Source organism: Pezoporus wallicus, unplaced genomic scaffold (genome assembly GCF_028554395.1).
Source record: "Pezoporus wallicus isolate ANWC-B61680 ecotype Strahan unplaced genomic scaffold, APGP_CSIRO_Pwel_v1 contig_3267, whole genome shotgun sequence".
In the NCBI taxonomy this organism is placed as follows: domain Eukaryota; kingdom Metazoa; phylum Chordata; class Aves; order Psittaciformes; family Psittacidae; genus Pezoporus; species Pezoporus wallicus.
Genome location: NW_026642849.1, coordinates 415517 through 442885, shown reverse-complemented (window position 1 = coordinate 442885; position 27369 = coordinate 415517). Strand labels below are relative to the sequence as shown.

The window sequence follows — 27369 nt, the reverse complement described above, 5'->3', positions numbered from 1 at the left end:
CAGGATTTTAGATGGTGTCTTTCAGCTGAAGTAATACGTACACAGCAAGATGAACTGTAAAGTAAAGACAGCTAAGTGGCTCTGAGAGACACATCAGAGTATTATTATAAATACCTGATGCAGAATCAGAGAACCGTGTGCCATCTTTGTATCTATCCTGCTTTCCAAGGTAAATCTAGCATGCCTGTAATATAGGCTTCTGCTCCAGCCACTTGTGAGGCATTTCTATTACACACCAGTCTGCAGAACAAAATGTTCAGAGAAGATTCCTCCAGAGCTAGACGCAGAAACACAAGACAGTCAGTTAGAGTAAACAGGGGAAGGCATGTTCATTATCCTTTCTATGGTGGTTGCCTGCAGAAACAATTCTGGTCTTCCAAACGACTTATCAGCAAACCTGAATTTAAAAAGTCAATTATTATAGTGAACCAACTGTATTTTAAATGGCTGTATCTGCATCATCCTGAAATGCCCTGACCGTGCATGTTTCTCACCAACAGAAAAACTCAGTTACCTGTTAAAGATCAATGATGTTTATCAGTTAATCATTAAAAGCTAATTGATAAATTAACTTGAGAAAGCCTTATTGCAGGTGAAAGAAATTTTGTCAACTGTATTGTCTTCATAACAGACTCATACAGAAAATTCCACAAGAACAGCACATTCACTGAATCGTATCAAGCAAAACACATCAATCTGCACTGCGTGGTTAAAATGTTCCAGCCCACAATAGCTTTGTTATAAGTAAAATTGGTTTTGGCAATCTGGGTGAAGTATTGGCTGTTTAAGGTCTTTTTATTACTTTTTAAAACAAAACCTGCCAGTTCAGAAATTAAAAAGAAGATTAGAGTTGCCAATACTGTTCATCAGCCTTCATTTCAGCTGGAAAATGGCTCGGCTCATATTAGTTTAGGTAACAAATATACACTCATATAGAAATGCGGAAAGCTAAAGAAGGTATGCTTGAAAATTCTACTGACTTCCTCTACATGACCAGACTACAAACAGACTGCATTTAATATTGATCTATTTCAGTAGTAAGGAAAACCAGCATACACAGTGAATGCACCAGAGAAGAAAAATCCATAGAAGAATATAAAACCCAGCCAATTCACAGATCAAGCACCATATCCAGGTCTGAGGACACAAAGTTTCCTACAGTCATTTGCCCATTTCTTTTCTCTCTTTTCTGTGAATTTGCTTCCCCTACCTACAGTCTGAGCTGTTCAGTTGCCCTCTCCCAACCTTGTCTACCCTTTGCCTTAAGCAAGTTATTTACGTTAGAGTGTGATAGCACACATACTCATCCATTAATTTCTTTAAAGCTGTGAGATATTAACTGTTGGTGACATGAAAGTATCTAAATTGAGCCAGGTGATCAAGGTGTGAGTGCAGAACATAGACAGATCTACTGGACTAAGTGAAATGTAAGGATTCTTAGTGTCTGCCAAGAATGGATCTCATGATACACCCCTGTCTTGTGAAAGCCTATTCTCTACAAACAGAATGAGGACCACTACTGAATTTCACCAAGAAATTGTCAGAACTTTTGAGTTGTAAGTCTTGTCCTCTGGACTTCCCTGCCACACCGAAGTGTATGTACAACACATACACATACTCACAAAACTGGAAGTGTGTTTTGCTGGTTAATAACTGGGTCTATATTAAGTTAAACCATATTTCTTGGAAAAACGGTTTTGAAATTGTAATTACAACTGTACATAAACTCACAGATACGTGACAGGATGTTGTTGCTGCATTATGAAATGCCTTACCGAGATCAGAGACATTTCTTAACACATTACTTAAAACATTTATTGTTAGGAATTGGCTGCATTTTAAATCATTTTTCTAAGTCATATATCTAAGCGAGTGAAACACAAACAGCCCTAAGGACATGTAATTCTCCTTCTTCGTGGGAATAATGAAAGAAAAGCATCTTTTAAAAGCTAAGACCAGAAGCCAGCTAGATCCCTGTATTTTTAATAAGAGTGCAGCTTCTCTTTTGTACTGTTCTCTAAGGCTCACGACTATCAGAAAATGTTCTAACAGTACTAAAGGTTTTATGAATCTAGCCCAAGGCCCTGGACTAAAGCGCAGCAAAGTCAATGAGCTTGAAACATATGGCTGTTGCTCTGTCAGCTCACAGCTGAACGTTTGCAGCCAAAGCTTCAGAAAGTCTGTTGAACTTGACAACTGACTTTGCTGTAGGTAAGGTGAGCATGAACTTTCAATACACGGCAATTCCATTCTAAGTTAAAGCAAGCTTCAGTGCAAGATTATTTACTTTGTGTTTACTGTAGGTTAAAAAACAAAGTGCACTTGCAAAGCTCAGGCAGCATTGCAAACACATGTAAGGTCATATCCTGCCTTGAATCATGCTAAATTCTTTAAAGTGCACCCAAATCCTAGGACTTTGAATTGGGATTCAGCAGGTTTGTTCCACAAACCACTTGCGTGACCTTTAGTCAATCTCCTCGAGTTTGACATGGCTGCTAGAATTAAAAATTCCATGATCTTTAAGCTGGATACATTTTTATGTTTGTATTATAGAGAGCTTTCCGATACCAAGAGTTCATTTCAATGAAAAAATGCTTTTTTAACTCCTATTTAACAAAACTTTCATAAAACCAGTAGAGAAAAGAATGCATAATTCATTTGCAGCCTTTAGTGTTTGGATTTTCTTTTCTTCTATAATGGGAATAGGATTGAAAAATCATAAGAACCGACTTGGCAACACCAGTATAAAATAGTACCAAGACTAACACGAAACCTCAATTCTGAACAATACACTAATTCAGTTTTTAAAAGGAAATCTCATTGCTCTGGTATGACCTCAATGGCAGCCAGAAGCTCTGATATGCATTCATTCTGTGTGAATTCAGAGTTCTGTCAGTAGCACTGATTTGTGACATGTAGGCTTAAACTAAGGGGAAAAAAGTGATCCTGGGATGAGTTAATTTTCTGCTTTCCCAAGAAGATTTAGATTTATTCTTGTCTAGACTACCCAAACTAAAATCCTTATAAACCACAAAAGCAGAAACACATACATTCCCTCTCTTGGATTTCCAGGAGCAGCAAGAATATTCCTCTAACCTTTCAAAGAAACAGAGTGATACACTTGGCAGCATCGTTTTCCTTAAACATCATCTCTACAAGTTACTATCCAAATACATTTCTTCAGCTTCTATAGGAACTTTGCTGTCTCCTCCAGACCAAAGAGACCTGGAGGAATTCTCACTTGGAAGAAGGATTTCACCATGAGATGGCTATCTAAATAACTTTGCTAATCTGCAGTTGAACTGCTGATCTGCAAATTGCTACCCTTCAGCTAATAAATACAGAAAAGACCCAGATATGCAGCTGCTACAGGGAACAGATATAGCATACGTCTAAGTTTACCCAATGTACCTTTATGAGTCTGAAGAATGTGCTACTGTTGTTTACTGCTAAGTTTGCCCTCTTTCATTCTGGTTAAAAACAGCAAAGGAAAAATAACCTAACTCACTGATTTTTGTAGAAAAAGCTGGTACTCACTTGATCTTTTTTATTTTCCTGAGAGAACTGGAATATTTGTTCTACTTTGGTTACACTGTAACTGATAACTGGAAAGAAGCAGAAACAGCTTGGATCACACATTAGCCTTTCTGCCTTTGATATTGACTGTGCCCATTTATATCAAACCATGGCTGTCAAAATGCCAAAGTACATTTTAAAATACAAATTAAGTAAGCTTCTCCATAGTTTACCTTTTTATAAGAAACAGTACCTTTACATTCAGGCAAAAATAAACGTAACAGAAAAAACACACTGAAATATCTCATTTGACCCTTACATCTTCCAGATTGTGCTTAAGAATAAGCAGACTGGTAACGAATTGACATAGAAAGGAAAAGAATTTGGACTGTGACTTTATTTTAAGAATAAGCTCCTCTTAATTTACAGGTGTCTTCGTCCTAACGTACACATGTTATAAAACAGCAACAACTCAGTTTCACTCATATCCTTTCTCTTTATGACAACACTGAATTATGACACTTTGCCTAGTTAAGGGTGAAGAGAATAATGTTTAAAGGTTTGTGATTGTTGGTTATTATTTAAATGTTTTAAAATAGTGTTATATTTATCACAGAACAAAGAGCACGATTTCCGAACACTGCTTATTCTTGAATGCTTCTGTGTAGATAGGAGTCAAGCAAGGAGCACTTAAAGAGGAAACTACTGATCTATTTGTAACTGAATACAAAGAGTGACTATAAACTGCTGCTGCTGACTTGAGTGGGTGTGAGATCAGTCTCTTCCAATTTACACAACAGACATAAGGCCTATGCTTATTTTCTTGTACATTCCGAAACTATTTCCCACAACACTTGCAAACCCACACTTTTTATGATCTGTATTTCTCCATCGCTATGCCACGTCATTCCAAGTTTATCCTTGTAAAGTTTCCTCACTACAGTGCAATAGTTCACGATTACTTTAAGACCTTCTGAACTTCTGAAAAGCCACCAGCTCAGCTGCCCCAGGTTTCACAAAGAATTGAAGACTCGTGATGTTTTCAAATGACATGGGCTGTAGGGCAGAGCACTTTACATAATAACAGCAGCAGAATCATACAAAGTGAATACATATCTGAAGATTTCAGTGCTCTAGTACTATTTAATAAGGGCAAACAATACACATTAACGATTGTTCAAATCTTTCTTATTGGCAAAATTTCTTTCAAAGGAGAAAGACCCTGACGTTTTCAGATCCAAATTGTAGACAATATTGTAAATACTCTTCAAATGCTTCTTTTACTTTTGAGTGAGGTCTGATACTCCTTTCTTGCAAGAAACCAATCTGAATAATAATTATCAGGGAATCTATAAAGATTTCCCTTTAAAAACAGCCCAAATACAACTTTTAAAAATTACTACATACTTACTGCAATCAAGATTTTGTTGGGAACAGAAGTACTCAACTGTCTTAGATACACCTATGCTTCTGACAGTTTGCATGAATTTAATATGGCATTTGATTAAAGGTAAATTTTCAGCAACTCTTCCAGCTTCTTTATTTCTCACCCAAAAGACCAATGTGTGTTTCTTACTTGTCAACAGCGCTTCTTTTCTGCATCAAGCTTTTCATATTACATTTCATCTGCTTCTGAGCCTATTACTCTCCCAGACATACATTTATGGTGGCTACATAAAACGGAAGTTAACTGTGATATCTGCAATAGTTTTAGTTTTATTTTAATTGTTCCCTTGCAACTTTGAGAATTCCATTTTGCAATTATGGCTGCTCCAGTATTTGCATGTATGTACAGTCAATCTGTACATACTTTTGCCATCTTGTTATTCCCAGGCTGTTGCCTCTTTCTTTCATACCTGTATAAAACTAAAGGAGCATGACTTTTAAAATTGAGTAGATGGAATTGATTTCAACATTAGAGAATCTCTCAAATGCTCTGTTGCCATTTGTTTTCTTAAGGATTGTACTCAGTGTCAGCGAATGACAATTTTGTTATGGAATAAAAAACAAGTAAGCTTCCTGAAAGAACTTCCTACTTGCACTTTTCTCTGTATCTTGGTTTATGCAACTCTAGAAAATCAAGAATCCACACTGTGGTCTATTCTAGCTAGTGCTCTTTTTCAGAGCTCATTAGCTTGTCAACTGACTTCCTGAGTGCATTCTGTCACCTGCATAATGTTAGCTGGAGAGGCAATAATACCTCTTTCCCTGAAAGCCCCCGATGTATGGCATTCCATCCTAGGAGACAGCACACTTGCTTTCAAGCTGTAACCACAACACAAATTCAACAGGTACTTGTCACCCATCCTCAAAAACGATAGTGCTTAAATTTTGGTAAAACTAGAATTCCTTAGATGGTAGTGAGCATACTACGTGGGCTTCTTATTCTTCATTTCTGATCCAATATCCACAAGTCACATGTAAACAGTTACGGGCATGTGAGTGAAAGATGGAATTGTTCACTTACCTATTTGGTCTTTCTTTTCCAGACAGATTTTATTAATAGCAAGAAAATACTTAATATGCAGGGACAGAGAGGAAATTTCAACTAGTGAAATGTTACTTCTACATACATGCACTTCACTCCTTGAAGGAAAATCTCACAGAATATAAAATGAATGAGAAAATACCAAAGTAGTATAAGCTACATTTATCATAGCTCCCTTTTTAACAGCTTTTTCTCATCCCATGTCTTGGTCTTCATCTTGTGTCTTGTTGCTTCAAGACCGCCTAGACAAGTAACTGCTGAAGAATTCTTTGCACACTTCCCAAAGGGGGCTGCATCTCAGAAAGCCAATTTTATCTTCTTGTCCCAACTCAACAGAGTAATATCTCCTTTGAAGTAACTTGTCTGATGGATTGAGGCCTAGAAATCAGCTGTAAGGGAGCATAAGTTAACCTCTTGACATGTCATCCAAAAAGAAATGTGCTTGGATGGGAATTTTAACAACTACCTGAATATAATTCACTAAAGTCGTTGTCAAGAAGAGGTAATAAGGAAGCAATTATGTGTTTCCAATATTAAGTTACTGAGTGCTTAAAAGGTTATGATAGATGTTTCACGCACTTCAACAGACATGAATGCAAAATGTGCTAGATACAGTGTGTTTCAATACAAGAAACTGCTCATCAGTGACACACACTGGGGAGGTTTTTTAACACTACTAGCTCTTCAAAATAAGCACATTGAAAAATGAATTACTGTTCTTATAACATTAATAAAGAACAGTATTTTAGCTAAGTGCTTGCTAGACTTCATCAAGATTGTACTGCTGAAATAATAACTTGCTGCAGAGAAGTGAAACTGACAAAATAGCCCGTATTTTGGAAACAGTCATACAGTTAAAACTAATACATACTTACACGGTATTTTCTGCAGGTATAATAAAGGAGGAGCAATCCAAATGCCCCAGATGGCTCAGAAACCAGGTTCTGTGAACATGTATTGGTGCAAATACGCAGAGAACTCTACTTCTGCATTAGAGGGCTACATACAGAAAAGGCTTCATGCCCATGTACTGTTCACTGCTGTCTATAATCAGATCCCACTGATCTTAATGCTTAAGGAGTAAGATAACTGCTTCCCAGGAATTTATTCCAGACTTCCAGTACAAAAGTATAAATGTATGAAAATCATTTTAAGCAAAATTTTAATTTGCCTTTTTTTTCCTCCGTTTCTTTTTTTCCTTGATTGAGGAAAAGATAGTCAAGCTTGGTTCTCCTAAGCCCATCACACTAAGAAACAGAATCTGTTCTGACTCTCACTGAAATCGGTCGCACTTCTTTTATAATACAGAAGTGGTCTATTCATAATATCTGTTAATAAGAAAAGGACAGAAAGAAACCTGACAATTCAGCTCAGCAGTTGTTAGACCTACTGAAGTGCTCAGGAGCTGTGTTACTGAGAACCAGACATCTCGTTCAAATTCCTTTCCCTGATTCTGTATTCTCCCCTCTCCCTTCTCTCTTACCTGCGTATGTCCATAACCACTCATTACATGACTTCTTCACAGGCTCATATTAGGAGAGAATGATGGCATTGATCAGAAAAGCAATACCTATCTGCAGAGAGGTGGCATTTTGTTTGCGTTTCCTTGAAAAGTTCTGGAGATGAGCACAGCAGCATTGAGTCAGTAAGGCAGCGTATCCAGAAAAAGTCCCACGCATATTCTTATTATACTCCAATGCCTTCTGAACTGAACTATTCATGACTTTAGTATTTTTTTAGACAGATATATTTGGAAAGAAAAAAAAAAAAACAACCCTAAGTTTCTATCAACTAAAAAACCCTCTTCCAACTGTAACCCTAATAGAAAAACTGCAGTATTTCTCATAGAATTTTCACTTACAAGCACTTCTAAATGTTTCCCATGAAAATGTTAATACATAGGCATTACAACAGTGTTATTTCATAGAAACAGACAGTCCTAAAAAACAAATGAGGAATAATGCGAACAGCAAATAAAGGTCTTTATATGATGTCTGATAGTATTTCCAACCTGAGTATAAACTCAGAACCACCCTCAACTAAGCAGTGCTGAGTTACTGTTACTTTTTCTTATGAGTGAATGCCAACAGTTGTTTTCTTTTTAGAGTCACAGACAAAATTTCTTGACAGAAAACTTTTAGTACTAAACAAATCTTATTTACTACGATTAGTATGTACAAAATAGCCAAATTAACTTAATAGCTTATCCTATTTTGACTGCATTTGTCAGTTAACTAAATTTATTTTCTTTTCTGAGAATCGACTGATAAATTGGCTTGTGTCACCTGCTGCCATCTGTGTGGTAATCCTCTCATTTTCATGGAATCTGACTGCAAAGTTTAGAGTGACCGTATACCACCCAGCTGATGATAGATTTAGCTATTTAGAAGTTACCCTAGCAATTTCCTGTTTGCTCTGAATACAGGGTATAAACTAGTGATAAAATGATTACTAAGAGAAGCTGCAAAATAAGAGGGGAAATGGTACATACCACAGAAGTGCTTTACTGAATGTCACACCAGAGGTCTGCATTGTCTTGCATTCTGCCTTTGACAATGACCAGCAACTGATGCTTAGACAGGAAAGGAACAGTAGTAGTGGACTCTACCTTATTTGCTATGGGCTTCTAGGAGCTAGTAGTTTATACGCTTCTGAGCTAAGGCTGCATCTAGATCATCAACCTTAGTGTCAATGACAAACTTTTGTTCCATTAAAAAACATCTGTTTAGGAACACGAAGGTGGCCTTGCCAGGTGAGACCAACAGCCCAGCCCTTGCCTTCACCAGCAGCTAAAGCAGGGCCACTGCACAGTAATTACTATTCTAATGCAGTCACAACTTCGAGTGGCCAACATATTAGGGACTACAGAAACTGCCTTCTCACAGGAAGTCCTGAAGCATTTCAATTTCATATTCCTTATTACCTTCATGATGCTTCTTATAGCTGCATAATCATAACTGTCTAAAAATATATTCTCTCAGGTTTGGTGGGTTTTTTTTACTAGCTTCTTAGAATCTTGTCTTAGAATCATAGAATAGTTAGGGTCAGAAAGGACCTTAAGATCATCTAGTTCCAACCCCCCTGCTGTGGGCAGGGACACCTCGCACTAAACCATGTTACCCAAGGCCTCGTCCAACCTGGTCTTGAACACCGCCAGGGATGGAGCACTCACAGCTTCCTTGGGCAACCTGTTCCAGTGCCTCACCACCCCTACAGTAAAGAACTTCTTCCTTACATCCAATCTAAACTTCCCCTGTTTAAGTTTGAACCCGTTACCCCTTGCCCTATCACTACAGTCCCCAATGAAGAGTCCCTCCCCAGCATCCCTATAGGCCCCCTATGGATACTGGAAGGCTGCTATGAGGTCTCCACACAGCCTTCTCCAGGCTGAACAGCCCCAACTTTCTCAGCCTGTCTTCATACAGGAGGTGCTCCAGTCCCCTGATCGTACTCGTGGCCTCCTCTGGACTTGTTCCAACAGTTCCATGTCCTTTTTATGCCGAGGACACCAGAACTGTACACAATACTCCAAGTGAGGTCTCACAAGAGCAGAGTAGAGGGGCAGGATCTCCTCCTTCCACCTGCTGATCATGCTCCTTTTGATGCAGCCCAGGATACGGTTGGCTTTCTGGCCTGTGAGCACACACTGCCAGCTCATGTTCAGTTTCCCATCAGCCAGCACCCCCAAGTGCTTCTCCACAGGTCTTTCAAATATGATGGCCAGTGGCTTAGCAACTTCATTCACCAGCTCCTTCAGGACCCGCGGATGGATCTCATCAGCTCCCATGGACTTGTGCACGTTCAGATTTTTAAGATGGTCTCAAACCAGATCCCTCTCCTACAGTGGGCCCAAGGTCTTCATTCTCACAGTCCCTGCATCTGCCTTCCAAGACTTGGGTGGTTTGGTCAGAGCCTTTGCCAGTGAAGACTGAGGCAAAGAAGTCATTGAGAACCTCAGCCTTCTCCAAATCCTGTGTAGCCAGTTCTCCTGAGAGCTTCCTGAGGGGGCCCATGTTGTCCCTAGTCTTGTCTTTTATTTGCAATGTACCTATAGAATCCCTTCCTGTTACCTTTCACATCCCTAGCCAAGTTTAACTCTAACTGGGCCTTAGCTTTCCTAACCTGGTCCATAGCTTCCCGGACAGCATCCCTGTATTCTTCCCAGGCCGCCTGTCCTTGCTTCCACCTTTTATAAGCCTCTTTTTTCCTTCGAAGTTTCCTTAGCAGCTCCTTATCCACCCAAGGAGGTCTCCTGGCCCTCCTGCTGCCCTTCCTTCTGGTTGGGATGCTACACTCCTGAGCTTGCAGCAGGTGATCCTTGAATATCAACCAACAGTCTTGGGCCCCCCTGCTGTCTAGGGCTATATCCCATGGAAGCAGGTTCCGGAAGAGGCCAAAGTCTACTCTCTCTTATATCTTATAATGGTTAGAGTTGGAAGGGACCTTAAAGCTCATCCAGTTCCAGCCCCCTGCCATGGGCTGCGGACACCTTCCACTAGACCAGGTTGCTCCAAGCCCTGTCCAACCTAGCCTTGAACACTGGCAGGGATGGAGCTGCCACAACTTCCCCAAGCAACCTGTCCCAGTGCCTCACCAACCTTACTTAGGAAAGCCAATCCATACTTCCCCACACACACACACTGTTTTTTAATTCAAGGCTTTCTACACTGCCTCCCTGACAGCTTCATAGGTAAGCTCAGGAAGCGGGGGCTGGATAAGCAGACTATCTGGATTGAGAACTGGCTGAATAGCAGGTCTCACACGTTTGTCATCAGCAGCACAGTTTAGCTGAAGACCCTCAAGGGCCAATACTGGTATTTATTCATCAATGACTTGGATGAAGGGATAGAGTGCCTCCACAGCAAGTTTGCTCATGATACAAAACTGATGAGAGGAAGTTCCACCTGAACACGAGGAAGAACTTCTTGAGTGTGAAGGTGACCGAGCATTGTAATAGGTTGCCCAGAGAGGTTGTGGAGTCTCCTTCCCTGGAGATACTCAAGGGCCTTTTGGACACAATCCTGAGTAACATGCTCTAGGTGACCCTGCCTGAGTGGAGAGGTTGGACTATGCGACTTTCAGTGGTCCCTTCCAGCCTCAGCCATTCTGTGATTTCATTTGGTATTCCTAAATCATCTTTTTGAATCTGCAAATACTGCCATCTCAGTGTTCCTCCTCCTCTCTCAATCATTCATGAACATATCAGTAGAGATTCCTGTGGGACCAGCTGGTAGCAGAGCTTTACTGTGAAACTGACTGCCACTGCAACCCAGTTCACTAACATGAATGATGATACATTAGCTTTTATAGTTTTTTCTCCAGAAGAAAATAGTATTCAATTGCTTTGCTACTACTGATTAGAACAGCACTGCTCAATATCCCCACAGGACTGGACTGTAACATCCACTTTCTGTCATAAAGCAATGGTGAAGATAACTTAAATCCCCAGTCCCGCAATGTGATTAAGTCATCTTGCTTCTCACAAGCTAAATAAGAAAAGCATAGAAGTAAAGTAAGAGAAATTTAGGACTTGCTATACTTTCTACTGCTTCTTCCCATTAAAAGAGTAGAAAGGCCTAGTTTACTCCTTTTGAAAAGTTCTCTTAAGAAAGATTTGACAGAAGCAGTATGAACTAGATACAACTTCCTTGCATATAAATCAGGATTTATTAGATCAAGACAATATTAATTCCAGACAACCTGTTCTTATAGATCTAGCACATCCTGGAGGACAGGTAAAATGAGAGATTCAAGCTTGCAGCAATCTTTGCTTTCTTATTCTCCAAGAGTCCTCTTGTCTCATTTAGTATTTTGGAGCATCTTAGGCTCCCCACTCCTGTTCAAGAGTTCAAGCTGAATGTTCAGAGGGAACAATTGCAGTCAACTGCAGACCATGTCCTTGGGCTCTGCTGGCAACACCTTAGCAGCATATCAATGCTCAGAGCACCATGGCCCTGACTCATACAGCCCTATATACACACTAAATTGAAAACTATCTATACCTGGCCTTGTGACATTTAACTATACACTGAAATATCACAGCTGGGAAGTCTACTACTACTTTTTATCAATCTTGAAGACTGATGGAAACATTTGTGAAGTTTCTAAAAACATTTGTGTGGTAGTGTTAAAAAGCAAGTTTTCATCTGAACATTAATGATTATTTTCATCACTGATGAGGACAACTATCCTTATTGTATGAACTTTCAAGTTCACTTAAATAACTAGATGGTTAAGCTTTTAATGTTGCCTCATTTATAGCGATCAGCTGTTGCAGAGCCAACCACTGTGCCTTAAGAAAACCACAGACATACTATTATTATATATTTGATTACTGAGGCCCCCATTCAATCAGTTGTACCTTTAAAGTGCCGTACATAGAATATGGGACTTAAAAATAAGATGGATGAAAAGAGTGAAAAGAAAGGAAAGAGGCGTACACAGAAACAAGGAAAACATCTGTTTTCTAGTAAAAGAACTTGAGATGTTTTATTGACAGTCTGCCAGAAGTCTAATGGCAATTCTCCCCTCTGTTAGCTAAGAAAAAGGAAACACAGATGAGGTTTTGTAAGCAACAAGTACAATCCAGGCATGGAAAGAAAATGTACTGCTATTCTTGATGTAGGCTAGAAGCAATGACAGAGCAAACCCTTCAGTCCTCAGCAGCCAACCTTGAAAGCTTTGTCAGTAGGGAGAAAGTAAATATGATAAACCATTAAATGGTCAGCCAGCAAATCTAAAGCACTCATTTTCATTTTAATGAAGGTTAAAGCTTTTGTTTGCTATGTTCTATGTTAACATGATAATTCTCTCCCATGCCCCAGCTAAGCAGGTTTAGGCCTGAGCTAGAGAGGAACTTAGTGGCCTCACCACTGGCATTGATAAATTATACCTGTGCAAGACACTTATCAAGATGTTTTTATAATTATATATTGGGAAGTAGTTCTTCCCTGTGAAGGTGGTGAGGCCCTGGTACAGGATGCCCAGAGAAGCTGTGGCTGCCCCCATCCCTGGCAGTGCTTGAGGCCAGGCTGGAGTCTTAGAGCAACCTGGTCTAGTGGAAGGTGTCCCTGCCCATGACAGGAGGTTGGAACTGGATGACCTTTAAGGTCTCTTCCAACCCAAACCATTCTATGATGATTCTATAATTAACGAGTTGATTCAAACTTTCCTATGTCCTTTCTTAATTCAAAAATCTATTTTTTTTCCTCTTAACATCTATAACTGGATAAGAAAGGGATAAAAATGGCTGTCTTTTAGATAAGCTGAGTATTTCCCTGCAAGATCTGTGTTTACCAAAGCATACATTTTACCTGGGAACTCAGTGTATCACAAGACTGATTGGTTTTAATCGCCCACTAAGGGAGGAAGCTCACACTCAGAAGTCTGATATGCCTTCACTGTTACCTGCTCAGAATCTTCTGTCAAGCCAAACTACATCATCTGAAATATCAGAAAAAGCCACAACACATCACAAACTGCAAATCTTTTATCTTACGCAGATGGTTAAGAAGCACAGTACCCCCTCAGGAAGCATCCCCTAATATGTATCCTCTTCCTCATACTCAATGGCTTTTCCTCAAGCTCAAAACTCCTTAAAACTGGGCCTCAGGTATTCCCTAGGTTCAACTTAAAGCTTGTTTTACAAGCTGCATTCAGGAAGAAGGAAAAATAGTTTTGTTGTATATAACTTAAGATGCAGACATCTACCTAGAAACCCTTCCAACATTTCCCTTCAGTTGTCTAAAATCACTCTTCCTTAACTGATACAGATTTCAGCATTCCATGCCTCAAGAAGTGATGTTTCTGCCTTTCTGTAAATAACATCTATTTTTGCAGGATGTTCTTGCTTAGATGCAAGATGTTCTTGCCTAGATGCAAGATGTTCTTGCCATATGAATTCACTTTGGGACACCAGTACTCTACATTGCTGAAATAAGTAATCCACTCTGTCTACCAGAGGTTATTTTCCTACTGTCTACACACCATCCCTGCAAATTAATACCATAAGCTTACATAACATAACCCGTGCAGCATCACTTCTCACCTTACATTTAACAGAGTTTGAAGAATAAGAAGGAGCTCTCCTAACTAGCTTCTGTGGCTGTACAGAATAAATTAAGGGTTCTCTCTTAACTACTTTAATCCTTTGGATTATGTCTACACAGGCTATTTTGCTTTCAAACCTGAACTCTTCTCCCCAGCCTAGCTGTTTTCAACCTCACTTCACAACAGAGTGCCTCAAACAAGATACAGGATGGTATTAGTTCAGCTTCAGGGCTAAGTACTAAGGAGTCCAGCGAGGGACTTCACATAAAGAAGCAGCTTTCCTTTTTTTCTGCATCTTTCAATTTCATTTGCCTTTGATTAGATTCAAATCATGGTTTCTGTTAACTAGTAGACTGTAATCAGAATTTGACTGAAAAGGGCCACATATGTTTTGAGTTCTGCTGTACAAAAACCCTGGTTTTGGGGATATCCTGTGAGAAAGGGCCTTTAAAGTACTATTGCTGAATGCGAAGGAATCCAATCACCCCATATTCTACATCTGCAAAGTACAGCCAAAGTTTTAAAATAATTAGTTATATTTATTTCAAACTTTACTCCCCAGAGAGTTCCTGACTGAGCTTGCAGTGCAAGCACCCTGCTGATTTGCTGTGTATCCTCTATGGTAAAGCTCTCTGACACATTTTTAGAAGGCCAACAGCCACGCCGAATGAGAACAAGATCAAAACACCTCACAGTTTGTGAGGATTTTATGTAAGAAAACAGGCCAAATACAAAATCTTACACTGGATGGGACCTACAATACTGTATCATTTCAATGATTTCCTTCTGCTAACAACAAAACAGGACAAAGAATATATTCTAAGAATTCTTTTCACTAAAGAGCTAGAAGACAATACATCGAAATGGATTAGTGATTTGCTCATCACCCTGAAGTTCACAATCTCCATTGAAGACTGAAGACTGTAGACTTTCAACAAAATGCACTTTTTCAAGCAGTAGTTTTCAAAAGGATTCACAGTCTTTAAGCTTTTCTGTGCTTAAAATCTATGTGTAAAGTCAAAATACACTGTAATCGAACACTACTTGATTCTTCAACACATACAATTCCCCTGTTATTTACCAATAATCTGACATATTTCCTTATCATGCTCTTGATTTGTAGGATACCTTGACAAAAATAAAATGCTTCACTAACAGGTGTTACATATTCCAAACACAGGAAGTTAATTTAATCACCTTTAATGTGCACATCTGCAGAATAGTAAAGTTTTTAAAGGATGCATACAGAAAACAAGGAAAAGAGATTGAGGATTAGAGGGAACAACAGAGAAATGAAACAGAGTGAGAAAATAAAATGAGAGGGGGGAGAAAAATAGAGGATCTAGAGAATGGATGAAAACCTAGGCAGAAAGGGTACTTCACTGGAAGGAAAAGCCTCAAAGTCCAGGAAATCATTACAAATTTGGAAAGGTGGCCACCCAGGCAGCAAAGCTGGTCAATGCATTCCCTGAGGAACAGCATAGACATACACTGCCCTAGTAGTCTCTGCTCCCTGCCTCCTAACCTTCTGCAGTTCTTACTCATTACTTCTGATAGTCCTATATTTGAGTATAACTGAATTCTGTGGGACTACTCTAGGAATTATTGCCTATGGAAGCTAAACTGTGGACCAGAGAAGTGACCTAAATCGATCCTGTGCTACTAGTCGAGCCATCTTTCACAGCAGCGCTCGAAAAAAGCTATTATCCCGTATCTTACCATACAGGACAAAAGTATCACATTCAGAAAAGAGAGCCAGTTATTTACCAGTTAACAGTTAACCTTATTATTTGCATAATGTATCAATTGATAAAAATCCTAGGGCCTACTCTGCTGACTCATATAAAAATATACAGAAGTTATATCAATGCAAAAAAACCCACAAAAGATGACAAAACAGATAAGACTGCACATGCACATGTGAAAAAAGTATATTGCACTTAAAGCCCAGGGCCTCTGGGTTACAGGTATCTGGAATTTTTCAGATGTTAGTGTTTTGGGAGCAATAAAACTGGGGAAAAAAGAGAATTTAAGTCAAGATAGGGCCCTTAACATTGCAGCAGTGAGAAATCTGGAAATAGAGCACACCTGCATTTGTTCATAACTCATTCACAAACTGTTACTGATCTGCCATGCAAATTTTATGGGATGAAGTTATGCCTCAAAGAAGTACTAGTGAAAAATTACATTCAGTTCAACAGGATTCGCTGGTGTTTATGCCTATGGCAGGCGGTTGGATCTAGATGTCCCTTCCAACCCAAACCATTGCAGGATGATTATAATTTATGCTTTACAGTCTACAGTTAACTTTTACTGTAACAATTATTTTCCTCTCTGAAGGGGGGAAATATATTTATTTTTTCAGCATTTCTCCTTAGGCAATTTTTCAGGATTAGCTTACCCATTTTGTATGCAACATCTAAGGGCTGTATAGCAACTAACTTACAGCTCTTTTTACAGGAATAGTGCCAAGAAATGCTGCATATTCACATTATTTGAACCAACACCATTCATTTCAGTCTTATTTTTAAATTAATTCCTCCGTCTAGTAAAACTAATACTGAAACCATAGTAGCTGTTTCTGTTCATAACATCAGATTTCCCCTTTCTAATCATGTCAGCCTCAATGTACCTGGGGTTTAGAAGAACCATTTATTTCACTGCCTGACAGACAGTTTTGTTTTGTAAACTTGCAAGTCTGAAGAACACAGTGAAGTGATTTAAGGATGTACAAAAGCAACATTTCAGCAATGGTATTTTCCAGTTGACATCAGACAGAGTTTCCAGTAGTGTAATGTTTTATAAAGATAAAAATCTTCTAACCTAGCACTAAATAGTTTGACTCGGTTCCATAAAAACGGCATGAAGTGAGCAGTCTCCATAACAGCGTTAATGAGAGAAGCTCAGTAGCCACCCGACATCAGACTGACATCTTGAAAGTGTCTGTATTTCAAACAAAGAAAAACACAAAATGCCACCTCTTCTGCAACACAGAACATTGTTACGGCTTCGCCTTTAGCTGAAGTGTCATTTCCTACCAAGATCTCAGCTCTGACCAGCCAACAGTTGGTCAGTAAACCTGCAGTGAGCACAAGACAGGTTTTGGGCTGCACTTGAGGAAAAACAGGAGGAGGAGGTGTAACATTTTATTCACGAGGTTTGTAATTCAATGCAGGAAATAAGGTGTTCAGATTCATAGTTAACTTTTCTTCTCTCAAGCCAAGCACCACATTTGGTTTTACAGTTTTCCTAAGGCTGTCTCTCCAAATCCAAACCAGATCACAGCCTCATCCTGACCTTAACTCTGTTACTAGTCTAGCTATAATACATGTATTATTTCAGTCCCAACAGTGAAATTATATTGAGTAATTTCTAAGCAACAGAAACAGGAAAATCTGAAGAAAGTTTCTCAAACATGAAACCCAGATTTACTCCTATCAACATAAACCAAGGACTGATGTACATCCAGCTCTCAGTACACCCCATAAGACAGGCATTGAATTGTTTTAGTGTTCACCAAATTAAGACTCAGGTTTTGGATGCTGTTGCTTTCAAATGAATTGTCTCTGATCCACTAAAATCCATTATGCTATCTAATAAGCAAGCAATTTCTAAGGACTGTTTAGAGCAATAATTTCTTCACGATCTAAAAACTAAACACACAGAAATTGCTCATGAGATGTCATCTGGTTGTAGAAAAACTACAGTGAGTACTGATAAGAAAGCATTGAAGTACTTACCACACCGAAAGCTGAAACCCCTGTTCAGTACACAAGCACCAAAGGGAGACGAAACTAATCATGAAAGTTCATTTCTAATAACAAAAAGGCTATATAACTGTAAAGAAAAATAACCCATGAGTATTTCATACCAAGGATATGTTGTACAGAGGTTATGCTGCTTCAGTATGAGATCAAGAAGAACTAGTAACCACTAACTCAATTCAGCCCATGTATTTCTCCTGTTTACAATCCTCAAATTGGAGGTTTATTACTTACTCTGTATTTGCAGGTTTTCTTTTGATCCAAAACTTGTTTAAAGATGGAACCTACAAATCATTTTAATTTAGTTTTATGACACCTCATTGGGTCCACAAAGATTTAAAACCTAAAGACCTATTGTGCTGTACGACCATTTTTTCCCCCCTATGTTAGCAATTCCCTTTTCAGTGGGATTTTCTCATTCTATTAAGGAAGTGAAGATAAAAGCAATACTTCTTTTCCTAAGGAAAAAGGAATTTACCAGATGCAGGCAAACCCATTACACTTCTGTTCCAAAAGCTGCTTGTCTTATACTTGGAGATCTTCAAACTGGAATTTCATCAGGAGAAAAAAAGGTGGCCTGTGACAGCCCCAAAAAATGTTGCTGAGATTTTTCATGTTCTTGTACATTTGGGCAATATTTTTGGCAAATGGAATACTTACTTTTGTAACCGAACAATTTTATTTTATTTTATTTTTTTTTTAATAAGAGGAAGCTATCTTTATGCCTTAGTACCTACAAGCATTTCCTTTATTGTACTGAACAGCATCTGGATTTAGGTTTGGTTTAGATTAAAACCCCGACCCAAGGAAACCTTGCATTTTAAGACAAATGCTGTATTTTTTGTCTATTTTGTCTTGTCAAAGTTATGAATTGAAAAATCTATTAGCAGATGACACATTATGAATAACTGCAGCTCTTTGTGGACTACAAAACTATTACGGGATGTTACGTTAATGTCTTTTAGGAAAACAGCTTGTGCAGTTTGCTCTTTAACTTTGTCTCTATTTGCATCAAGTCAGTTCTCTGGCCTGCAAAACCTGTTAGGAAGGGAAAGAAAAACCAACCCAAAACTCAAATCTACCATACTTACTATCAATAACTTTGTTGACACCACTCAGGAATTCCATAGACTCAAAATAAAATCACAGTCCTTTTTCTCCTTTCAGAATATAGCCTCTTAATCCAAATAATATCAGAGAAGTTAAAATTTAGTCCATTCATCTGGCAAATGTTTCCCTCTGTTTCATAAACATGCATATCACAGAGAAAAATGTTCAATTTAAGGTTTCTTACATAATTAAAGTGTAAAAAATCATCATAGAAATATGGTTATTCATAATAATGTCCTTCTTGGCATGTATTATATTTCCATAAAGCAAGATTTAACAAAATCAATTGTGTATAAGCAGCCAGTAAGCACAGTTAATTGTCTAGAAGGATTACAAAATAGAAATTCTTGTAATAGGGACAATTCCGTTCCAACAGTCTCACCACCAGCTGGAGGTAACATGTCAAGGAAACTTGAACAAGGATGCAGGGGAAAATATGTGACAGCTTCTCGGAAATACTGGGTCAAAAATTCCATGGCTACTACAACTAAAATAGCCTGTCCAGAATAGTGCAGTACTACAGGTATCGTTTCCTCGGTGTACATTTACAACCTGTAGAATACTTTCTTTTTTAATGTCCTAGTTAAAAATGATGTCCTATAGGAAGGACAAAAAATACTCACTAGAGTATATGATGACTTTTTACACAAGGATAATTAACCATCACATTTCATTAACAAACGATCAAGTGCTCGCAAGCTGCCCACATTCTTTTTCAGCTAGTTTGCATATTTCATAATGGTGGAATAACATTTTAAAAAGTTTGAATAGGCACTTACTGGAATTACAGTTAATCCTGATACAGTCTAGATGGGGAAGAATAGATGAAAAATGAAAATTTATCCTTCAAGGTAATAGCTGCAGACATCCAATAAAATCACAGTCCACCCTTCCGGGGACAGACACATGCAAATATGGCCACTCCATATCATCAGTCTTTACATACGGTTAGAACCCAGATATACTGCGATAAGTCTTGATAAATATAAACGACAAATAGGGTAAAAATGGCCAATTTCAAACAAAGCTACATGGTGACAAATCTAAGTGCAAAAATCAGGATGAAATGTCAAAGATGCTTAACTGAGGCAGGCTGCAGCTTTCTCCCCATCTGTGAAAGAACAGGTAATTTCTCTCAGTGTAATTAGAAAGTGCTCCGTCACAATGGGTCCTAGAGCAAGCCAGGCCACAATGAGACATCTTGGACAACTTGTGTATAGTATACCTCAAAGGCTGATCTTCCAAACCTACGTAGTAATACAAAGCTCACCACCCAGGCCTATAAATAAGGTTTTGAGCAGATATATTTTCTTATTGTATAGACTTAAGGTATGAACAGTGACTACATTTAAAACTACATTAATATACAGGAAATAATGACTTATTTCTAGGTACTGCTTAACTAGAGAATCCTGACTACTTTCAGGTTATTCCCCTGCCTGGAAAAGAGAAAGAAAAGGAAAGAAAAAGGAAGAAAAAAAAAAAAAGGGGATGCTGGAGGAGGAATCACTATTGTTTGGGCATGGATTTACTTACTTCTTTGAACTATAAAAGCAGGCAAATGCTGACAGAGGGTGGGAGTTACTATATAAAGAGAATGACCTGATCTATAGCAGCATCCTTTACTAGGCTACCTGCACTTATTACAGTAAAAAAAATACTCTATGCCATGCTGCTTGGTTTGTAGAGCTACTCCTGGCTTACACCTTTGAGGAACATATATACCATCAAACCTAGATTTTGTTTCCATATAGCTGAGTTTGTCATGTGTCGTCAACCGCATCAGAAAAGTGGTGGCAAACAGCCAGGGACCAGGACCTGCACATCCCCTTTTACAGAAAGTGCTCCTGCAGGACTGGGATTCAGAGCCATCACCCCTGGGAGCCTGGCTCAGGCTCGGCACGCCGGGGTCTTCAACAGAGGAGTCAACGTGGACACACTGCACTGCTTCTCCCTTCCCAGATGTAAACACCAGGACAGTAGTTCAGTGAGAAACACTTTTAAGGAATGGAGAATTAGGTGATTATTTCCTCACCTTCCTTTCTGGCAATCACTTTATCTGCAATTAGGACAAAATATCTAATTCCCTTTAAAACCAAAATTCCATGTTGGGAATGACTGCATGGAGTGTGCATTTTCCTGAGTGTATTTCTGTTCTCTTTTAGGTCCTGACTGGGACTTTAAGCACAGAAGAAGTGCTTTTATTTACTTACAATTTTCTTTAACTAAAGAAAACCCACAATCTAGCATTTTGACCATCATATTTCTGACTAGGAAATCAATTTTTGGTATGGTGGTTTTTTGGTGTGTTTTTTTTTTTCTGTAAAAGGGCTTGTGCCTCCTCTGTTCACACGGCTGTTTGCTGAGGGCCGCAGTCTTTGGGCATTGAAGGGTTGTGTTATCGTTCGATACTACAAAAACACCACTATAGAATTGTTTAAGAAAGAGGAGATGGATTTACTGTAGATTTGACACCTAAAAAGAGGAGACCAAGAATTCCGTCAGTGGGAATAGCTAATGACAACTTTTTCAGTTTTAAAACGAGAAATTCTTCCCTGTGAGGGTGTTGAGGCCCTGGCACAGGGTGCCCAGAGAAGCTGTGGTTGCCCCATCCCTGGCAGTGTTCAAGGCCAGGCTGGGTGTGGCTCAGAGCAACCTGGTCTAGTGGAAGGTGTTCCTGCCCATGGCAGGGATTTGGAACTAGATGAGCTTTATGATCCCTTCCAACCCAAATCACTCCATGATTCTTTGGTACGTTTGCATTTTGTACATTAATTGATGGAAGTTAAACTGCACTGACCTACACATGTTGTTCCTACTTGCACATTTAAAAAGTGGAAGTGCTCCTGTGAAGAAGTTGTAGAGGGAGACCAACCTTCCACAATGAAGTATAATGATTTAGCTCCAATATACCACTGATGAACCAATCTCCTCTTTTTAGAATACACAATAGTACAAAAATATTGCGATGATTATGTTAAACTATATAAAGAACACAAAAATGCAAAAGAAAATGAAAGTATAATAATGGGCATGTATTTGTGTGTGTATGTACATACACAAATGTTGCATCGACATGTGCTTATATATCATTTCAGTTTACTTTGAATGTTAAAACAGGCTGTTTCAGAAATGTTTGCAAGCAAAAAGAAAAATGTAAAGAAAATGTTAATTTCTTGGAGCAAGAATTTGTTACCTAGGTTGACCGTTAGCTTAACTCGTCCTGCATCCAACTCTAAGCGAAGGGTATCTGCAGATTCCCTAGATGTAGTTGCCATTAAAATGCCATAAGCTCGCTGAGACCTGAACCGTAAAGAAACATCTTCGGCCTCTGTATGCATCACAACAGGGAGCTGTATTTTCATAAACATACTTCCATCGTAGCTCAAAATTGTTGCCTCTGCAAACATAAAGGAGAAAACCATTTATTAAAGAATTATATTTACACAAGCTGCCCAAAGAGAACACAATAAATGTATCTTCACTTGGTATGACACAGAAAAATTTCGTGTTATGTATCACTGTTAGTGGGAAACATAAGTAAAGTTGTTTGGGGTTTGTGAGGTTCTGGTTTGGGTTTTATTTCATGGGGTTTGGTTTCTTGGGGGAGGGGGGAGAAGGGCAGATAGTTTTGGTTTTTGTGCTTTTTAAGTGCATTATTCTGGTGCTTTTCAAAGAATCTAAATTGCTCTTTAATGCAGGAGCCAGTCATGTAGGCATCTTCAAGCAGATGGGTAAAAACACACGTGAAAAAAAATGCTTGCAAGGCTAGGCCTGTACTACTCAAAATAGCTCAAAGTCAGTAAAAGATATTCATGCAAAATTTATAGCCTATTAAAAGGTCCTTTCTGACCATCATCCACCAAGATAATTACCTTAGGGTACTCTGGGGGGTTGGAACTAGATGATCCTTAAGGTCCCTTCCAACCCAAACCATTGCTACTACCAGTTACATTGACCATCCAGTTAGCAAAAAGCCACGTGAAATGGGTAACTACCCCCAGCATGGTGTAGATGGAGCACAGATTGCTTCATGACCACCATGACTGCAGTACAGTAGAATCAAAAATGCCCATACAAACATGACAGCCTCAACATTAGGATCGAGCCTGGCCTTGGCACACTGAGGGCAAGATCTTCAAACTCCTGAGATAAGCAAATAACTGTAAGTTTCAGACATCACAGGAAACCCCCACAGCGAGCACTTCTGGCATCTGGCACAGAGTGGTCACAGCCTGCTGGACCCCAGAGCAACCAGCCACAAGTCTTCTCTTCCCAGCGTCCAGGCGGGTAACAAGCAAGCAGAAAGGCTGGATTTCTGTTCCTAGAAAGCAAAGGACACATCTATTTCCTAAATGTACTAAGTACTTTTTTGCAGGAGGATGAAGCATTGCAGCCAGTTAATCAACACAGCCTTTGGAACTGGGTCTTAGGCTCATTGACAGTGGCACATCATGGTGGAAGAAGCAGCGACAAGCAGCATCCTCTACCCCAAGCTGAGTTAGTAGGCTCCCCAGTAATATATAAAACTAACCATACTACGTAACTAAAATCACTACATCAAAGGTAAACCATTGTATCTGAAGATGCCTGTTTTATGAACATCTGATTGCTCCCCTACCACTAATTCGCTCCTTCCATGTGTCTTCTACATTCCTAAACCCACCCAAAACCCCTCAATCTTGGAAAGCGTTGAAGTATTAAATGAGGTCTAAACAGGGTACTATGGAATCTTTCTTAGAAAAATAGGCAATCCTGAGGGTACCTCAACTCACTGAAAATAATACCAGTTACTTGCCCAAATGAGCAACAAGCAGGAAGACAGCAGAGAACACCTATGGACAGCTTCTGTATACTTGAATTTGCTGCAGTATCGTAAGAGTTACCTAACAGCAAAGGTGTATTGTGGTCCCACATGCAATAATATTCTCCAGGCCTGATACCCTCATACTACCATTAACCAGTATCACAACTAAAAAAGGCATTTTTTTTTTCCTTTTTAAACACCAATACTTTATGACAGCTTGTCAAAACTTTTTTCATTCCCTATCTTGTATACTGTTAAAGATTAAACAGCTCTTCAAGGCTTCCAGCCTACATGGTCTATGGAAGGACAAGATGTTCCACTGTAACTCTGTGAGCATAATGGAGACAAAAATGATAGATGGTACATTCATTAATAATTCCAGCCTCCCCCAGGACAAATTTGAAGAAAACAGGGATTACTAATACTGGTGTAAAAATCATTAGACATAACAGGTTAGAAGAACACTTTCAGAGGTTTGATGATTTCTAACATGCAGGTAATAATATTTTCTGCATGTTCTAAAGTGGAAGTTTTTCAGTGAAGGAGAGTGAATACTTAATTCTTACCAGCCTCATAAGAGAACTTAAGTCAATGAGGCTTCAGTGGGAGGCAATTTGGCTTTGTTCCATTTTGGGTTGTGGTTTGTTGGTTTTTGATTTGAGTTGGGTTGGGTTTTGGTTTGTGTGGGGTTTTTTGTTGTTTGCTTTGGTGGGGGGGGGTTTGTGGTTGTTTTGGGTTGGTGGTTTTTTGAGGGGGGAGAGCCAGGGCTTATGACTCATTCCTACATCAGTCTGTAATTCAGACAAATTCAGATTCTGTTGGATGAACAATATTCAATAACTCTATACAGGTCTGTTGCTAAATGATTAAATTACAATAATGTAAAACAAAGTTGTCAGAATCAGCATGGGTACTGCTTGCTGGCTTTCCTACAGTTATTCAGTCCTTTAGGAAGTTACAGAAAAAGGAGAGAGGGAACTTTCTCAATTTAATCAAAGATGACCTGAGAGTATTTAATGTCACAGTGAACAGACCTGATGTGATTAGATACTCAATCCTCCTAAGCCATCCTGTGCCAGTCATTTTGGAAACAGATGTTCCAAGAACAGACCAAGGAGACTGAACAGAAGATCAAATGCCTTAACAGCTCTGGGGCAAGGAGAAAACCCCCTCATGTCAACTAGCTTCTATCATTATGGGAAGCACCAAGTCACAGGCTTTCTAAATACAAAGGTATCACAGGAAAAAAACAACAAAACACCACAAACAAACCCCTGTAAAACTGGCAGGAAGCAGGGATGATTTGATCAAAGATAACTTAGCACTGCTGAGAGCCATAACCAAAGATTAGAGATGCTACATATTCCTAAAATAAAATACACAACTGTGCTCACTTTACTCATTTGAAATGAATCTGCTGATACAAGTGTTGTTAGGAAAACTTTTAGTTGTTAAACCATGAATAAGTGACTGCTACATTAAGAAGGCTGTATGGTATTTTGTCGATATTGTGATACTCTCTCAGGATGGCAAGCTGGATTTTGCCATGTGAATGACCTATTCAACTCAGCCTCTCTTCCACTTGGCTCAGTATTGCTCTCAGCTCTGCAATTTCCATGTTCTGCTGGTCAGAAGCTATCTAGTAGTACACGTACAAGATCTCTGTCAGCACAAGGAGTTCCCTCTTATGTGGTGTCTGCCTTGTAATTCTTTGCGGTGATGCCTTCTTAGCCTATTACTGTGTTTGGTGAAATACAATACTGGAAGAAAAACAGCAGGAAAAAAACAGTTAAAGATGAAATAAAAAGAGCTTGTTTTTACTTTTTTAGAACTAGAGATTGTTCCAGTTGTTTGAGGGAACTTTTTCCAGCACTTTAAACTTTCTCAGAATTCCAAGAACTTTTTCCTGCAGTTACTTCAGTTGAGCAGAATGCAGTTACTTTGCAAGGCCTGGTCAGTAAGATGGTGATCCGAATGAGGAGAGGCAGTTACACCACCAATGCAAACCTTGAAGGAACAGCTTGGCTAAAAGCATTTATTAATTTTTGCCTCTAACTTTTACTTTGATTTTTTGCTTTGGACCAACTAAATTCGAAGTGATACATGCCTCATCTTTCTTTGAGATCTACACTGTTAACTGTTCTCACATAAGTGTTGGCAGAAAGGTCTGTTTTCTCTTGCTTAGCTTCCTCTTAATTATTAGATGACATGCAAATAGACTATAAGTTTAGCTCAGAATGTGCTATTCATTAAAAAAAAAATCAGAGTTCCCACAGTAGGGATTAATAATTTTACTACCACTTCAGTGTTGGAGGCATAGCATTGAAAAGAGCAGAAAATCCTCACAAAACTTCACTGGCAATTTTCTGTGGCAGCAAATCAGTGCACGCAGTTATTAACAAGGAATAAACAGCAAGATGTAATTCAGAGACTGATAAAAATATTTTAGAGATTCTTTCTTTGATAATTTTACAAACCTGATAATTAAAGCCCATTGCTGATTCTGGGCTAAAAACCAAGCAAGCAAAACACCCAACAAACCAAAAACTGAAGAGCCACTGAAGAGTTTGGTTCTCCTCTCCATGTTTTCCTTCAATTTTTTTCTGATTAAGACCTCCAGGGCTGGATACTCTTCCTTCCTGTATATGTACTACCCCCATCAGCGCTGTGTCTATCACCAGGGACACACAACTAATGCTTATACAAGAGGATTCAGGACCTTAATTTTCACTTGGGCGGGGTTTGCCTAGATTGCTGAAGGGACTGAGGCACCTAATATTTCAGACACTTTCCTACATCTGTTTGTACCCTCAGAAATGCTCCGATGCATGTTTATAGGGAGAAACAATTTTCTGAACAGATGCTTCTCTTCAATTCATGGCTAATGTAAAGTGAAAGTAGTATGGAGTAGCCATCTGCATTTCAATGATATTCCTTATCAGTTTTGCAGTCAAGTTTCTACTGGTTTTATCAACAGGCTGCTTGGTAGGTATAGATGCTTACTGCATGTATTTTGAGAAATAAAATAGGTTCTTGTTTCCTCTGGACCCCTTGTGGTGCCTCTGAAGTCCCAAAGACAAAATTACTTATTTTCCCCTGCTTTTTCAGTTTCAAATTGTCTGCAACAATACAAAGACCGTGTTGAAGCCCACAGAACCATTTTTAAAGCATGAAATTACCCTCTGTTCCTGCTGTCTCCCACACAAACTTTGCCCAGAAGGTGACAGAGGATATAGTCCAAAGCCATGCCAGAAGTATGGGAACAATCTGGATGATGAGTAATCACGTGTTCAGGTTTGCTTTGTGACCCTTTTCATTTACCAGCAGCTACATCAGCCCACCCAGGCCCAAAGCTACAGCCTTGGTGAATCACGAGGAACCTTTCCATCCATCTGATGGAATAAATTCTTTCTATGCAATTAATTACTAGGTAATAAATGAACAGAAGTCAAAACGATTCCTCCTAATTTCTACACTGGTATTACTTCAGGAATGAGGTCCTAAGCCACACTGTAAAGGTGCTAAAACTTTAACACACAAACCCAGTAAGTTAACTTAAGTCAGAGATGGAGTTACTATAATATTTTGAACACATGATTCTTCTACCACCTAACATCACATCACCTGTATTTATT

The 27369-nt window shown here is 39.0% G+C and overlaps 1 protein-coding gene across 24 annotated transcripts in view; it reads right to left on the bottom strand.

Annotated features, from left to right (window-relative positions):
* The window catches only part of NRXN1 (neurexin 1), a 677900-nt gene that overhangs the window by 381312 nt on the left and 269219 nt on the right, over positions 1-27369 (bottom strand). For 15 of the 24 annotated variants that reach the window (XM_057432404.1, XM_057432405.1, XM_057432403.1 and 12 more), the window contains 2 exons: positions 22124-22327; positions 19707-19733 (listed from right to left, as the gene is read on the bottom strand). In XM_057432404.1, the coding sequence (XP_057288387.1) occupies positions 19707-19733; positions 22124-22327 (231 nt within the window). The remainder of the gene's footprint in view (positions 1-19706; positions 19734-22123; positions 22328-27369) is intronic. The other 9 variants (XM_057432409.1, XM_057432419.1, XM_057432414.1 and 6 more) reach the window with 1 other exon arrangement.